General features: G+C 43.3%; 1 protein-coding gene across 3 annotated transcripts in view; it reads right to left on the bottom strand.

Moving 5' to 3' along the window:
* Positions 1-266: 266 nt before the first annotated feature.
* Positions 267-17,557, bottom strand: part of SUPT3H (SPT3 homolog, SAGA and STAGA complex component) — a 423,379-nt gene continuing 406,088 nt past the window's right edge. Inside the window, exons 12-13 of one of the 3 annotated variants that reach the window (XM_075923378.2) lie at positions 7,981-8,066; positions 267-4,193 (exon numbers count right to left, since the gene is read on the bottom strand). In XM_075923378.2, coding sequence (XP_075779493.1) covers positions 8,025-8,066 — 42 coding nt within the window. In that variant the 3' untranslated portion in view covers positions 267-4,193; positions 7,981-8,024. Of the gene's footprint in view, positions 4,194-6,352; positions 8,067-16,671; positions 17,548-17,557 lie in introns of those variants that run through there. The other 2 variants (XM_006120667.5, XM_025183404.3) reach the window with 2 other exon arrangements.

The following is a 17,557-nucleotide window of genomic DNA, read 5'->3' on the forward strand; positions in this document are numbered from 1 at the left end:
TATTTTATGTGAAAGCAAGAAAGAAAAAAAACTTAAATCTAAGTTAAAGCAGTATAAAGCCCCCAGAGGGCACAATCGACTTACCTTTGGGAGTCTGAAGGAAGCAAGTGGCAGCCAAGTGCACAATTCTTGTATAATAAAATATAAGGAAATTTCAAATACAATTTCAGTAAGCAATGAGATATTTCTGTAGTGTCCAAATCTGACAACTCCTTTCGAAATATGAGTGCTGTAAAAATACCTGCTTCGGTGCACAAACCGGGAACTTAGTCTCAGTCTTTTGGTATCTTTGCTTTTCAAACAACATTTTATTAGATACTTTGAAAATAATAAAATACACTTACGTATTCAAATATGCCTTTTCCATACCATACAGAGAACTTGATTTTTTTTCCATTCAAGAAGTGGGCTCTTTTTAAAAGCTCTAAACAATGGTACTAAGCTCAAGGCAAATGAAAACAAAAAAAGAGTAAATAAATCAATACTTTACTGTCAAATTTAACTCTGCAAATACAGGTCAAGTTAAATATATTCCATGTATTGCAGACAGGATAAACCAAAATGATTTTCCCAAAACTGGATAGTTTTGTTGCATTTATGCAAAATCAGGGCTAGTTTGTGTGTTTTGGTCCTCTAGAAATATGGGGTATTTATTTTTAATTTCCTAAGTCTCCCCCACATACTTGTGAATCAAATAGTAACCATATTCTTCTTTACTCTTCAGGCGATTCTTGCCTTGTCTCTTAGACTACCAGAAAAATCCAGGAAGATGCAAACAACTCAGACAACACATTGCAAATCCACAATAGAGAATGCATAAAACATACATCAGCAAATTAACAATTCATAAAATATCAGGCACATACCCAATCTCAACTTGCTAAAATGCACATACAAATTGCAATGGCAAAAACCAAAAAGGTTCGGAATTTCCACAAGTATTCAAAAGTTTGCCAGGTTACCCACAATCTATTTTACCATAACATGGCGGATTACAACCTGCCCTATCGCCTTGTGTCTCCAGACAGTCATGTCCCATCATGATGAACAGCCTTCCTCCCTCTTTCTCAGCTATGATGGTAGTACGCACTGGCCCAATAAAGGCCCAGGGCACATTAAGGTAGGCACTGTACATACACACAGTAAAAGAGAGTCCAGCAGCACCATAAAGCTTACAATCTGATCCCTCAAGGATGGTGAATTGAAGCACAGAGAAGCTAAGTGATTTGCCAAAGATTACATAGGAAGTCTGTGGCAGAGCTGGGAACTGGTCAGAGTCCCAGCCCAATGCCTTAACCATGGTCTTTACACATAGCTCCCTCTTTCTGCCAGAGAGATCCTGACATGTTCTTACCTATAATTCTTTCCAGGAGGTGGTTGGCAAGTCCATTCTTCCTTGGATATTTTTGAAGGAGGCAAGACCTATTTCTCCTTTTAGGATCTCTGTGGAGCATCTATACTCCTGAGGCAGAAGATACCTCTCCATTTGTTTCCTGACCATCCAGTGGCCCTCTGTTTTCTTCCTATTTCTAGGAAGGTTTGCTCCAGAGAAGATTCATGGTGGCTTTCTTTGGGACACAGCAGCTGAGCAGGGCTATCAAGCGTAGATCACTGCTCCTGCTCCCGTAGCATAATAATGCAAGGAGCAATGCAACGTGGAATCTGTTGCAGAATCTCAGTTTTCTTCTAGGATGAACTAAGTTCATAACCCCTATAGCTGCAAACAATAGTCATTATCCACAACATGGGACAAAGCCCCAGATGTTGCAAAATAGGCTGGAAGCAGTGTTAAAGAGTTGTACAGCTGGGAAACTAAGGAGAATTAAGTCCCACGGAAGTATAAAGTCACATCCACCAGTGCCCTGCAGGGGTCAGGTAAAAGATGACAATGACCCTCCTCCCTCGTGCAAAAAAAAGCTCAATGGTGCCGAAAACCTAAACTGACTTGCAAAAACTGGTGCAATGCATGTGTGTGTGGTCTAGACAAAAAAATGGGGCATATTGAAAATTCAGGAGCGGCATAACATTAAAAATATTCCAAAACTTAGATCTGTGTTGAGTTTAACATTCAAATACATGCAGGGTGACACAAGGAACCTATCATGTCTCCTCAATAAAAAAAAACTCTGTTCACTTGAAGCTGCAGCAAGAGGAGTCCACATAGCACAAAATTCAGCCTTTTCAACTGCAGCAACCAGGGTGGCTTGTCCTATAGTCACAGGGCCCTATTAATGGCATCTGTGCTCTATGTGGACCTTCTTTCTGATGGACATGTGGTAGCCACAGAGCTGCTGTTTGTCCAGTTTTCTATTTTGACTCACCATCTTAGTTCACCACACATTAGCCATCATTTGATTCCAGGGTTCAGAAGAAATCATATCAGCACAAGAAATGTAACAATCTCTAGGGGTTTTTATTTTGCGGATTACTTGTGGAAATGAGAGTTAATAATGCACTTGGATAATTACCTCTTCCCTTCCAAAATCCTCCTTGCCACTCAGATGTCTTTCATTTCTTCCCCTGATGTGCTGGGAGCTGCTGCGTGATGGTGAACAGCACCTGCATTTCACCTCAGAGGTGGCTGTGTAAGCAAATGAAGTGATTCCTGCATAAAGTCCATGTTAATTTAGGTTTGCAAAGTGATTTAGAACTTATTTCTGTGATTAAAGTCTGGTTTCAGCTTTGCTGCTTTTGCTGAATTGGAACTTCAGTCGTGATTTGCAACACCTTTGCTGTTACAGTCCCAGGGTTCTCTCTAGCAAAGATTGTCAAAATCAGGTGAAGTACACCAAGCTACATGGTGAATTTGCAGTGTGAACATAAGAATAGGGTGAAACCACCAAACACATTCATATTTGTCAATTAATCTGCCTGTGAAGTCACCCAGGTTTTCTCTACTTGTAGTTTTACTAGCCCATTTTTTGCCCCGTCTAGAACACAGCAGGTTTTTAAAAATTGTACGATTGTTGCCTGCCATCTGACCCTGGCCAGCTCTCATACACTAGGCATAGGCAGGTTGTGTTCATATCTGGACAAGCAATTGTGGGGAGGACAATCGGGTAATGGAGGAAGTGGTGTTGATTAAATAATTTGCCATCTTCTGTCAGAGATTGGCAGCATGATTTTAAGGGACTGAATACTGCAGGAGCAGCCATCTCTTTGATGACGAATAATGCCTCTGTCCTTACAAGCTGTGATTATTACAGAGCCTGTGGCATTTATTAGGAGAGAAAGGATTTTACCTACTGTGTCCTGGACAATTTCCAAACTGAGTAATTACATTCCTCCTGCCCAATTTGCCTCGAAGCTCCAGCAGGATACTGTATTTGCCACCTCAAGTCCTCAGTGACTGGGCTGAGCTGTGCACAATTAAGACATCTGTGGTATTTTCACTATGCAGAAATGAAGGGTGTCCCAGAGGCCTTGGAAGATCCTGGTTCAATTCCCTGCATTCCCCCAGGTTTCTTCTGTGATCTTAGGCAAGTAACTTAGGGCCAGATCTTTACCTTTATTGAATGGCCTAAAGAAACAGGCAGACACTTTCGTGGGATTTTCAAAAGCGGCCTAGTGGTGCTTAACTCCCATTGATTTCAGTGGGGAAAGGCTCCGGTCGAAGGGAGCTGCAAGAGTCTTTCCCAACTGCAGGGGAAGACTTTGGTAGTGGGGAAAGGCTCTGGCAACAGGGAGCTCCTATTTGCAGAGAGCTGCTGGAGTCTTTCCCTGTTATTACCCCCCTGCCAGAGACTTTCACTGCCACATGTAACTATGTATGGATGCAGCCTGCTTTTCATTGCTACTTGTAGCTATATAGACCCCTCATGCCACCATCAGCATGGACGAGGCCCATGAATCAGTGTTCCATGTAAGATGAGCGCACTTGGGTGGCAGCTCAGGAGAGATTCAAGCGCCACCTGGCTGATTAGAAGAGAACCTACAGCTCTCACAGCCAGCAGCATGTGTTTCTGTTAGTTGGTACCCATCCGCACATGCCTGGGTGCACATAACAAAATTTATTCTGCAAATGGAAGGAAAAAGTTAGAGGGAACATTCCCTATGCTCGACACTTCTTCATACAGTCAGTGAGAAAGTTTGGAACATCTGGACGAAAAGTGTGATATGCGAGATTCTCATCAGTCGAAAGGTTTTCTGTCCAATAGGAATTCCGACGAATTATCAATAAATACAGACAAAAGCTATGAAATGAAAAATAAAACTGTATTATTATAAGCTCAGCTCTTGATTTTCCCCATTTATCTTTCTGGCTGTGATACCTACTTATCCCTTTTATTTAGGAAAAATGATGAATAAATGTATGGGGCTTGATTACCGAGAAAGGCAATTACTGTATTGGCTCCGAGTGCTCTTTAGGGAGTTAAAATGATTCCTAACAATAAAGTATGAAAGTTTCTTTCAAATTTGCAATCATCTGCCTTTATAAAGTTTGGTTCACTTGCCAACATTTCAATTATTTATGAAAGTTTAAGGAACTTATTCTTGCTACTTCACAACGGATTGGATTTTCTTTAAAGCAATGTCATTGTCTTCAAGCACAATAAATAAAGAGTTGCATTAGAAGATTCAGCCTTTAAAATAATAGTAGCTTTTTAAAAAGGCATCTGGCCTTATTTAAACCATCAAATTTACATTCAGTTCCTTCAGGGACGGTTTCATTGCTCAATGCTGGCTTGGTGCCTGTTGAATAAAGCCCAGGATTTAATGCATGCCACCACGTTTCACTAGCTGTATTGCTGTTCAGTACAGATGTACCGTAGGGGTATAAAAAGCCTAAACCTTGGACTCTAAAACAAGAAGATTCACTTATACAACTGTAATAGAATAGGCTTTAACTAGGGGGTAGACCTGTGACATATGTCATACTCTATTTATTCTTTATTTGTAGAAGTGTTTATGAAATATTCTGTGTGACCTAGACAGGAAGTTATAAAATATTTCACAAGATCTGCACATGACTGATGGCAGAATATTAATACAGCAGTAAGATCCCATTTAAAATCAGAGCACGCTGGAAAATAATTCTTTGCAAAGTGATTGTCATTTGACCAGTGGTACAGTATCTGAAAAACACTGCTTGTGTCTGATCCTGCAAAGGGCTAAGCATATCCTCAGAAGTTCAGAGCATCATCAGTCAGTTCACACTGAATTTGGTGGGAGCTACAAAAAGAAGAGTGACAATTCATACTGTGTGTGAAGACCAGATAACCTCCAATTAGAAATGCACTTTGCGTTTAATACCTTTTTTCTATCTAAAGATTTCAAACTGGTTTAAAAATTCAGATGTAACTTTTCCCGTTTCACAGATAGGTCGACTGAGGTATGGAAAGCATAGGAGATTCAGCCACACAGCAACTCGGAAATAGAGCTATGAATAAAACCAATGTTCTCCTACTCCAGCCCTGTTCTTTACTCATTAGTATAATCTTGGCCCTAGGGAAATCAATGGCAAAACTTCCACTGACAGGCTTTTACCCACTGTCGCCACCTTGTTCAGTTAATTTATAGCATGATGACTGATCTACAAATACTGGTTGTAATATTATAAAACCTGTTATGGGACTCAGCATTTACCAATTAAAATAATGTAAAACAAAGTTGTTAATATATGGCATTACATTTGATCATCAGCTACAAATTTTCCTAAGTGATACAAAATCATCCCATGCATTATTGTCTTAATTTTTGTGTAATGTTCCTTTGTTTTCCATGTTGCATAGGAACTTTTATAGAAAAATGGCATCAATGATGCTCACTAACATTGCCATCATTTATGTTAGGGAGGGAATCAGAGAAAGGACTACATAGCGACAGGAAAAATATATAAATGAATATTCCCCAATTCTATGAATATCTAGCCTAGTCCAAGATAGGGAGACATAACCCACCTTGTTTTATTCTAAATTCTGCTCACTGGCTTCTGGAGAGAAGTGAAAAGTTATTATATGGGTTTACTGGGAAAACCCAGATTTTATAAATAATTGCCTGTCAAACTGTTCAAGATAGACAAACATACAGCTGACCAACAAAAACATGATCTGTCATATTTCTGAGAGAAATGTATGTTGAGTCTTCATTCTCTGAGACTTTAAGTAGACCAGTAAAATATAAGCGCCAGAATTTTTCCTTCTTATGCATATTTTAAAACGTATAATATGGAAGAGATACAGCTAAGGAATGAATTTGGATTCCAGTACCCAGTGCCTGAAATGGTTTCTTCTGTCTATATGCTTGCAGATCGAAACCAAATACAATAAATGCTGGTGTCGTTTTAAAAAGTCTGGATGTTTACTGCAAGCATATAATTTTCCATGATTAGGGACGCCAAGAAAAATAGGAATGATGATAAAAAGAAAAGTTTAATCATACATTTCCACAAGCACAGATGGAACATCAGAAAACTTTTTTTCTTTTTTAATATACTGTATTGTACACATTATTTTTAGTCCTTTACATACAGATTATTTCCAGAAGGACTGGCATGTAGCAGGTAAAAAAGGAGGCAGTTTGGATGGCAGTAATATTGGATGCACTGTGATTACATTTACAATGCTTTGCAATTTTTTGATCACAAGGAAGACACACATGTTTTTAGTTTATTTTTTTTTTCACAAGTGGGTCCAGGTACTGTCTAATGAAAATATTTATAAATTATAAGAGTGTATCAGAGGAGTGGTAGAAGTTGAAACCTCACATACTAAGCACAAAGGAAACTGCTTACACTGTATGGAAGTAATACAGTCAGTTGATTTCCCAGGTCTCTTGAGTCTTCCGTCTTTCTTTAAGGTTTACTTTAGTCTTTGAGGCCCTGCCTGTGCTTTGGGACACACTAGCACTGACTTCTGTCCTCATGGGATGCCCTAGGGGCACAAATGGTACACAGTAGTAGCTTCTGATACAGAATGAAGTCCCTAGCCTTTTTGTCTCCTCAAGAATGACTTTAGTTATTTCTATATATGTACACTTTTCATGGGAAGAAGTGAATGTGCTTGTGAGACTATCAAAGACTGGAAGAGCAGAGAAGAGGGGTAAAGGGCAAGCCAGAGATTAAACAAACAAAACAAAACAAGCCCCCAAAATAAACAAAACAAAAGTGGAGCAAGAGGAATTAAAGATAAATAAGGGCCTAGTTTTTCTCCGGTATAGCAGAGCACTTAAGCAGGGCCATAACTTTAAGACTCTGAGTAGCCCCACTGAAGTCAACAAAACAATATGCTTAGTTACTTAGTTTTAAGTACCTTGTGACCTAGGGCCAAAAGGCCTGATTCAGTGATCATTAATATCAATAATAAGACTCCCACTGTCTTCAGGGGAAAGAAGACGAGAAAAGAGATTTCAATATTAAGAATTATAGATTTCAATATAGGTATTCCTTGTGTCTCTCAAATATATTTCTTTTACCTGAAACACTAAGACATGAAGTCATTTATCTGAAGTTTTCTTATCTGAAAAGCCTTATCATTTTCAATGAAAAATCCCTTGTTTGGCTAGATAGAGTATTATTGGTTTAGCATTGTCTAAGAAACTGATCTGAGAGGAATTAAATGCAAAACAATGCAGTTGTACTTTTGAAAACACAGGGAAAACATAATTAATCATCCAAATCTTTGGCATCTTTTTTGCCTTAAACTTGCTTTACAAAACAACACATCTATTAAAAAAATACAGACTTCAAAATAAAAATAAAAATGACACTGCACTTTGGATATGGGGGCTGACAGCAGTAAGCCCATTACAAATTTCAAAATTGTGTGATCTGCATTCTTGTCCACCTACACACTATCCCAAACATCCTGCCATTAATTAGCTTAACATTCCAGCTAGTAAACAAGAATAATGATTGAGGGGGCTGGAAAAGAGACAGAGTCAGCCAGTAGATAGTCACAACAAACCAGCCCACTCACTGGTACACAGACACACTAGAGCTTGTAATTTTGTTCTCTTCCATGGAGGGGAATAGAAAATCACCTTAATATCACACTGCCTTTCGTGTCGCTGCAGCCACATCCATATTAGCAGGCTAGAAAAGTCATCCCATTTCTGCAATAGACACTCTGTCAAAGAAAGAGAAAATCTGTAATCAATTATCACATCAATACAAACAAGGGAAGGAGGCAGAGAAAGTCAAGGTTTTCTTCCTGTTGTGTAGACTATTCTAGCTGCAATCTTAATAGTGTGCTTAATCTGGTCAGGAAGCTATGAGCAACCACTTTGTCTATTAAAAAATCAGTGTGGTTAACAAGTGGTTAGCGATTCTATTTCAGGAGAGCAACAGATATGCAAAAATATGCCATACTTGTTAACTGCCTTCAAAATATATGGGGACAAAAATATACTATTATGCTGAATCTGTTTGTCCTTTATAACCATGTGTTCTTTATTCAAATAGTTAAAGAATCACTTCTAACCTAAAAATCTTAATAGTCTATAAATTAGTGGCTCATTACAGCTTTTTCAGATTTAATTTATGGTCTGGGCCAAAAGCTATATAAACAGACACTAGTGCATCCTCCCCAAACCAAATTAAACTTAACGGAGTTTTGTACAGTACAGAAAACCTTGATCTCCCGTATAGTCTAGCCTAGGAATTTCCAGTGATAAAGAAATGGGAGATTTAAACAGTAGCTGAGAAAGAATTTTAATAAGTTATAATGCTCTATCTTACTAATATATTTTCTGTATACTTGTAAACATCTCCTGAATTCAGGCAGGAAACTGACTCCTTTACCCCAAAACTGGACACCACAAGTTTTAAGAGGAAGTTAAAATACATATAGTTGAAAACATATTTCTTTATTTGTGATACTAATAACATCTTCAAAATGAAAGAATTTTAAATGATTTTTCCGATGTATGCTGTTGGTTTACTTTACGTTTCTCACTTAGCTTGGGAAATGTATCATTTTGCTTATACCATAGTTCCTACTCAGGTTTACTTTCTGCTTTTTATGTAGACACATATATGTACTGTCATATATGATCAGACTGTCTAGTACAACATCCTATCTTTGGCAGTGCCTCACAAGAAAGGCTAAAATGACCATAGCAGATAATTATGCATAACAAGCATAATGATCCAAGGATCCAAGTGTTGAAGAATATATGTATGTCCACCACACAGAAATATTTTCTCCGCTGAAGTTTTTAAAAGTGGTGGAGACATTTTTACTTTTTTTAGTTTTGGAAAGCTTGGGACAGATTGAGATTGTAAAACAGATATCACTTTGAAATAATAACTTCTCCATGAAGAATAATGCTTATTTTGAAATAGTTATTTTGAAATAGCGGTAGTGTGGATGCTCCACTGTTGCTGTTTTGAAATAACTATTCCCCAGAGTCATTCAGAGTAATTATTCCCCAGTGCTTCCTTGGGCTCTAAGTGAAGGTAGCACGTCCATTTTGAGTGAGCCTGTCTCAGACTAATGTCGAGTTTTCTCTCTAGTGTGGACATGCTATTTTGAAATAGTTATTTTAGAGTTATTTCGAAATAATTTCCAAGTGTAAACATGTCCTTGATGTTTAATTCCCCTTTAGTTGTACTTATCCATTACCACCTTTGTGTCTCTATGGGTATGTCTACACTACAAAGTTAATTCGAACTAACAGACGTTAGTTCAAATTAACTTTGATAGGTGCTACACTAGCGCTCTGCTAGTTCGAACTTAATTCAAACTAGCGGAGCGCTTAATTCGAACTAGGTAAACCTCATTCCACGAGGACTAACGCCTAGTTCGAATTAGCTAGTTCGAATTAAGGGCTGTGTAGCCACTTAATTCGAACTAGTGGGAGGCTAACCCTTCCCAGCTTGCCCTGGTGGCCACTCTGGCCAACACCAGGGAAACTTGTCTGCCTCCCTCCCGGCCCCGGAGCCCTTAAAGGGGCATGGGCTAGCTACACAGGAGCCTGCTCGGGGCCGCAAGAGGCGGGCGCCCGCTTGGTCTAGTGCGGAGATCGTGGACCTCATCGAGGTTTGGGGGGAAGCCTCCAATGTCCACAATCTCCGAACTAGCCACAGGAACGCGGCTGTCTACGGTCGCATGGCTGACAGCCTGGCTGACAGAGGCCACCAGTGGACCCGGGAGCAGGTCCGCTGTAAAATAAAGGACCTGCAGCAGTCCTACTCCCGGGCCTGCCTGCCAGGGGCTGACCCGGAGGCCTGCCCCCACTTTCACGCCCTGGACCGCATCCTGGGGGCTCACGCCGTCCATGCCCCCCGGGTGGTCATCGACCCCGGGGCAGAGGAACCCGTCCTGGACACCGAGGAGGAGGAGCCGGAGGACGCCGCGAGCCAGGAGCCTGCCGGGAGCCTGCCCAGGACCCCCGAAGAACCCCACAGACAACATCTCCTGTGTCGTCCGAGGCCGGGGAGGCCTCCACCTGTGAGTACTATCATGCTCCCCTTATGTGTACGGAGGGGTGGGGGGAAGAGGGAGCCCAAGGACCATGCGCCTGGGCCTTGCCCACCATGGAGCAGCAGCTGGGTGTCATGCAGGGGCCTTGGCCTTGCAGAGGGGGGCTGGGTTTCATCCACCTTTTCCCCAGGGAGAGCTGACCGCTGCTCTTGTTTCACCACAGCCAGCAGGCGTGCCAGGAATGAGGAGGCCTACCAAAGGTTGCACCTCCGGTTCATGGAGCAGCTGCTCCGCAACCAGGAGCACTGGGTCCGGGAGGACCTTCGGCTGCACCAGCGGAGTGTGGATGCGCTGGAGGAGCAGGGCCGTGGCCTCAGAGGCCACCTCCAGACCCTGGTGGACCGGTTCCTGCCTCCTCCTGCTCCAGCCCCTGTGGCTGCCCCAGCTCTCGCTCCTCCTCCCACCCCTGCTGCCCCTGCTCCCTCTGCTGCCCCTGCTCCCTCTCCCGCTTCCTCCACACCCCCCGTCCCTCCTGCCCCACCCTCCACACCCGCTCCCCCCCAAGGCCCCCGCACCTGCAGTGTTGCGAGACGGGAGAGCCAGCCGGACCCCCAAGCCTGAGCTTTCCCTTCCCTTGCCTTCCTCCCCTTCCACCCCCTTCCAGCTCCCTCCTCCCAGGTTTCCCCCTCCCCCCCCCACCCCAGTTATGTAAAATAAAGAGAGGGTTTTTTTGCCAAAACAGGTGTCTTTATTTGACATTAGGAAGGAGGGTTAGGGAGGGGAAAGGGGGGGAGGGTGGAAGAAGGCCCAGTGGGGCATGCATGGAGAGTTCAGTCCTCCTCCTCCACCTGGAAGCTCTCCCGCAGGGCTTCCCGGATCCGGACGGCCCCCCCGCTGGGCTTCCCGGATGGCGGCGGTGCGGGGCTGAGCATACTGGCCAGCCAAGCGGTCAGCCTCAGCCATCCAGGCTGGCAGGAAAGCCTCCCCCTTTCTCTCACATAAATTGTGGAGCACACAACATGCTGCCACCACAGGAGGGATGTTGTGCTCGGCGAGGTCGAGGCGGGTGAGGAGGCACCTAAATCGGGCTTTCAGTCGCCCGAAGGCCCCCTCTATCACGATGCGGGCCCTGGTCAGCCTCGCATTGAAGGCCTGGCGGGAGGGGTTGAGGTGCCCCGTGTAGGGCTTCATGAGCCAGGGCTGTAGGGGATAGGCCGCATCCCCCACCAGGCAGATGGGCATGTCCACGTCCCCGACCCTGATGTGGCGGTCGTGGAAGAAGGTTACCCTGCGTGCAGCCTCTGGCACACGGCGGAGTTCCGGTACACCCTGGCGTCGTGTGCCTTGCTGGACCAGCCCACATTAATGTCCGTGAACTGTCCCCGGTGGTCACACACGGCCTGCAGGAGGATGGAGAAGTACCCCTTGCGGTTCACGTACTGGGAGGCCTGGTGTTCCAGGGCATGGATGGGGATGTGCGTCCCGTCGATGCCCCCCCCCCCCCCACAGTTGGGGAAGCCGAGGGCGCCGAACCCCCGGATGACAGCGTCCGGGTCGGCGAGGTGGACCACCCTGCGGAGCAGCACCCGGTTGATGGCCTTGACCACCTGCGGGGAGAGACAGCAAAGCGCGAATCAGTGGGGCGCCCGGGTGGCTGGGAGTGCTCGTGCCCTGGCAGTGCCCCGCGCCCCACTCCTAGGAGCAACCCCCCCCGGGCGGCGTGTAATACGGCCGGGAGAGACCGGCCCCTCCGGTGCGGGGCACTTTTGCCTCCTCCCCCCTCGTCCCCCCGTTTTCCCTGGGGCGGCCCATCCCCTCCTTGCAGCCCCCCTCGCTCCCGGCCCAGTGGCTGGCGAGTGCCGTACCTGCATGAGCACCGCTCCGACGGTGGATCTCCCCACACCGAACTGGTTCCCGACGGATCGGTAGCTGTCCAGCGTGGAGAGCTTCCAGAGGGCGATGGCCACACGCTTCTGGAGGGGGATGGCGGGCCTCATGCGAGTGTCCCTTCTGCGCAGAGCAGGGGCGAGCCTCTCGCAGAGCTCCAGGAAGGTGTCCCTCTTCATCCTGAAGTTCTGGGTCCACTGTTGGTCTCCCCAGCGCTCCAGGATGATGCGGTCCCACCAGTCGCTGCTGGTGTCCAGATACCAGATGTGGCGGGGCATGCCGGCGCCCGGGCGCCGCCGCAGCTGCACCATGGCCCCCAGGGTGGCCAGGCGGAGAGGCAGGGGGCTGATGTGCACCAGGTGGAACCAGGCAGCCTCCAGCCATTGCTGGCAGGCTTGCAGCAGCAAGTCCATAAGCTACACCAGAAAGTGCAGGGCGAGCTCTGGCTCCATGTTGCCACCTGCGGCGGCCCCCCCGAAGGGAAGCACCGACACAGACGGGCGCAGACAAAAACGCTTTGCTATCCCTTGGTGAGGTAGGCAAGCAAGCGGAAAAGCTGAGAACCGGCTGTCCAGGTGGGTCCCTTTAAGTACGAGCCTCAGATAGCCTCAGACAGCAGCCACACAAAGCAACTACTGACCTGATGCCCTACCAGAACCTGTTTCAGCCGCCCTTAAATGTGCCCCTGCATCCAATCAGTGGGGACGCGCTAGTTTGAATTAGCAAAACGCTAATTCGAACTAGTTTTTAAGTCGAGATGCGCTAGTTCGAATTAGCTTAGTTCGAATTAACTAATTCGAACTAAGTTAGTTCGAATTAGCGCTGTAGTGTAGACGTACCCTCTGAGTGTTTATATATAAACTCTGAGTTTGTTTCCTAACTAATATGAGAATATTCAATTTTCCCTCTATGGAACAGGATGTTGAATAATGGTGTTAAATGAGTACAAGGGTTAGTCTCGAGTAATTTTTTGATGTAAATGATATGTATGCTGAATTGTAAGTGAATAGGCTTGATTTAACACCAATCAATTTCTATAGAGACACATTTTCAGATACACTGAATATGCAAAAAGAAACCATACAAGCTATTTACTGTAGCACCCTCTATCACACAAGAGAGTATACGGATTGAACAGCATTAAGATATAAAAGAAGAACATTAGTCAATAGGATACACCATCAGCCAGGCCTCAGATAAGGCAATCCTACCACAAAACAAAAAACAATAAGAAAACCCAATACCCTAACATGAAATATACAAAAATAGGTCACACAATTTAATAAAAAGATACAATATACTCCTACAACTATATGCATAAACTCTCAGGGGTGCTGGATCTACTTCTTTCCCAACCCGTTATGGCTGGCAATTTGAAGTCCATGCAAAAATAATGCTTTAGCTCCTTGCCCTCAATATTTTACAGCGTTTATAACCACAGTGACACCCTTTAACACATAAATACAATATATAGGACTACTGTGCAGTTTACACTGTGATAAATGAACATGAGCCGAATGTTGGATTCACATTAAAGATAAATGGTTATATTCTGTCCTGTTATGGAAATGATTTTTCGCTGAAAGGCAGACTCAGGCTTGGCTGAAGTCACCTGGGAAATAATCAAGCTTAACATTTTCCAACATATGCAATGTTATATGGTTCCCTATACCTCAGAAGAAGTCGATTTACAAGCAAGTTTCAGGGGAGGAAAAACAACACCTTCACAAAGAAGGTCATTCCACTAGACTATATTTAGCAAGATGGTATAGTTAGTGTCCGCTATAGTTAGGGCTGTAAATGAGTTTCCTACTATTTAACTCCCTGTTTTCACTCATTCACCCTTGGGCTGAATTTTCCATCCTTTAATCTCTGCCTGAAGTTGAATTTTTCTGGAAAGACTGAACAAAATCCCTTCAGCCGTTTCGGAGTTCAGAGAGACTGAAAACAAAATTTCATCCCCTCCACTGCCTGCCAAAGTGATTTTCATCTATGCACATTTTACTGAATAACGTTTATAAATGAGTGCCACTCATTCTCAGTGGTTTCAAAGCAATTCATCTAAACACTGGTTGTATCTCCAACCTTATCCCAAAAGTGAATGTTTCCAGAAATGGGTCCTTTATAGCAGCTGGGAGCTTGAATCACACCTTTCCATAGGAAGACAACCCTAGTCCTAATATATTAAGACATCAGAACTAAGCATCTAAACACTGTTATGCATAGGAGAGCTATTTTACAGGTTTCTAAAATGTTAGACCTTAAGAGATAAATATTCTATGGCAGCTGTATTCACAGTAGAGGTTGAACCTCTCCAGTCTGGCAGCCTCAGGACCTGATTGGTGCCGAACCAGAGAATTTGCCGGACCATGGGAGGTCAACATTCTCTAGCAGCATTACCAATACTTCCACTGCTTACTGGGTTCTTAGAAGACATTTAGGGGTAAATTAGAGCTAAACAACAGCACAGAACACTGAGAGTCAGGACTGATGCTGTAAACAAACTTAATGGGACCATGGGACACTTGGCCACACCCATGATAAGTGGACGTCCGGCTAATTAATGTTATGCCAGATCATGGATGTTGCCAGACCAGAGAGTGCTGAACTAGAGAAGTTCAACTTGTACTGAATGGTTCTTCAGGCCAGCACAGGTGAAAAACAGCGCCAGCGAGTATATTACAAATTCATTACAATTCTAAAACCATTTTCTTTTTTTAAATAGGGGACAATCTGTGTTGTAACATAAAATAAAGGGTTTGTCTGGATTCTTTTTTATGCCAAGTCTACTTTATATCACTCTGGCAGTAGACAGCAGCCTTGGTGTAAAGGAAGATCTGACCCTTTGTCTTCACTTGTTTGAGATGACTTGTAGAGGCATCCGCCTGGCTTCCCATTTCTAAGGAACATGGCAATCCCAAACTCATGCCAATAAAACCTTAACACTACTACACTGTAGTCTCATGTATCTACTGTATATGTATCCTGGAAAAGAGTCACACCACCGATCTCTCAGGAACAATTACAGCCCTTAATTTATTTAAGCAGAATTATGCTTGTCGATAGCAAAAATATCCCTCTCTAGAACTCCTACTGTTACTCAATATAATTGAGGTCATCTAGTAAATGCAGTTTTTATAAATAGCATGAAATCCCTGGCATTAATTCTTTGTCAGGAGGGGAAAGTGACTCAATTTCTTTCCCTTTGTTTCGATGGGAGAGGGAAGAATTACTGTTTGTCTAGCTACAAAATGGTAGCTGCACATCATTCTTCAGAAACCAAGCTTGGAAAACAGGTATTCACCAAAGGACTTCTTGAATGCTACAAAAAGAACCTCTAATCTTTACTGCCATACATATATTTTTCTTAGGGCAGGTCTACACTACTGGGCAATGTTGACCTAAGATATGTAACTCTAGCTACATGAATAGCATAGCAGGAGTCAACATACCAAGTCTCCCTTTGACTCCCCTTACATTTCTCATTTCAGTGGAGTACTGGAATCGATGTGAGTGTAATCAGTGATCAATTTAGTGGGTTTTCCTAAACCAGCTAAATCGACTCTTGGGGGACTGATCACTGTAGCACTGATCTGCTGACACAATGACGAGAGATAGAATCATAGAATACTAGGACTGGAAGGGACCGCAAAAGGTTATCGAGTCCAGTCCCTGCCTTCATGGTAGGACCAAGTACGGTCTAGACCATCCCTGATAGACATTTATCTAACCTACTCTTAAATATCTCCAGAGATGGAGATTCCACAACCTCCCTGGGCAATTTATTCCAGTGTTTGACTACCCTGACAGTTAGGAGATTTTTCTTAATGTCCAACCCCCCCTTGCTGCAGTTTAAGCCCATTGTTTCTTGTTCTATCTTCAGAGGCCAAGATGAACAAGTTTTCTCCCTCCTCCTTATGACACCCTTTTAGATACTTGAAAACTGCTAAGATGTACAAAGAAACAAAGGCAAGAACACTACTCCTATCCCATAATAAGTGCCCAGGGTCAAACACAATGGAACACAACTTACAGTACATTTGAGGCCCATCACAATATCACTTTATTGAATGGGAAGCACAGTGAGTCACAGAGGGGGCCAGAACCAAACCCAAGAATTTGAATACTCCTGAATTTGTTAGAAATCCAGGACATACTACTAACATTGCTGGACAGATCCATCTCTAGTTAACCTCTATTACTGCATGAATTATTTCATTGCTCTCTCATGATGAGAGAGACTGAGACTGGGCTGAGAAAGAAACACCTGTGCTATGATTTTTGAGTTGGTTAGCTTGGGTTAATTTTGTCACTGTTTAAAAACATAAAAGTTTAGGAGCAGAACACCCCCAATGTACATCCCAAGAGCTAAAGTACATTGTGCCAATTTGCCCCCCCCCCCAACCAGGTGCTTTGTGCCCCTGAAAAATTCTCTCTCTCTTAATTAAGGCCCCTTTCTATACATGTTGTGCCACAGCTTTTCAAAACAGAAAGGCTTCCTTTCTTGTAATCCTTTTGTGTGTGTGTGTGTGTGTGTGTAATTCATTAGCACACACAAATACAAATAGGCTCCACATCTTGTTTGTGACATGCCATCGGCCTTTCCTTCTTTCGATAATTTTGCTCTAACCTCTGAGATTTGCATACATGTAAATTGAACCATATGAGTTTAATTTTTCTCTGATATAGGACTTATACGGAAACATTTTTCATTAAATATTTCTCCTTTCGCATTTTTACAATTTTACTGTGAAAATCGGGGAGGATTATAACTCACACAGTAGAAGCCTTTATTTAAGAACAGCGGAGGGAGCCCTGTCCTTTAAGTAAGAGACATTCTTGGATCAGATACTGGCTGGCAGGATGGAAAAAAGGATGTATCATTAACTTTCATTCCATTCCAAATAACCTGGAACCCATAAAACCTAAAGATACTCTAATTTTAAATATGCTCTGCCCCCATTCCTTCTTTCCATTTTATTTGTGGAATGTTAACTTTGAAACTTCATAAGCCCCCATAATATCAAGCAAGTCATTTTGAACAGATTCATAACTCTTTGAGCATAAAAATGTCCACATTAAAACCTCCCGTGATTAAAAGATTACTCTTCTAATTTCTCCAGCCTGCTTCATCCAACCACGTGCAAAGAAGTGACAGGTTATTTTGAGACTACAATAATAATTAACTTAAGGAGCTTAGTATAAACAGCATTGTAGGAAAAAAATCCATATGTCATTTAGAATTAATTGCTTCTGTTTAGGTCCAGCTTCACCTATGTGGATATGAATTCTCCATCTGAAAAATA

This window comes from Pelodiscus sinensis, chromosome 3 (genome assembly GCF_052426305.1).
Source record: "Pelodiscus sinensis isolate ZL-2025 chromosome 3, ASM5242630v1, whole genome shotgun sequence".
Taxonomy (NCBI): Eukaryota; Metazoa; Chordata; order Testudines; family Trionychidae; genus Pelodiscus; species Pelodiscus sinensis.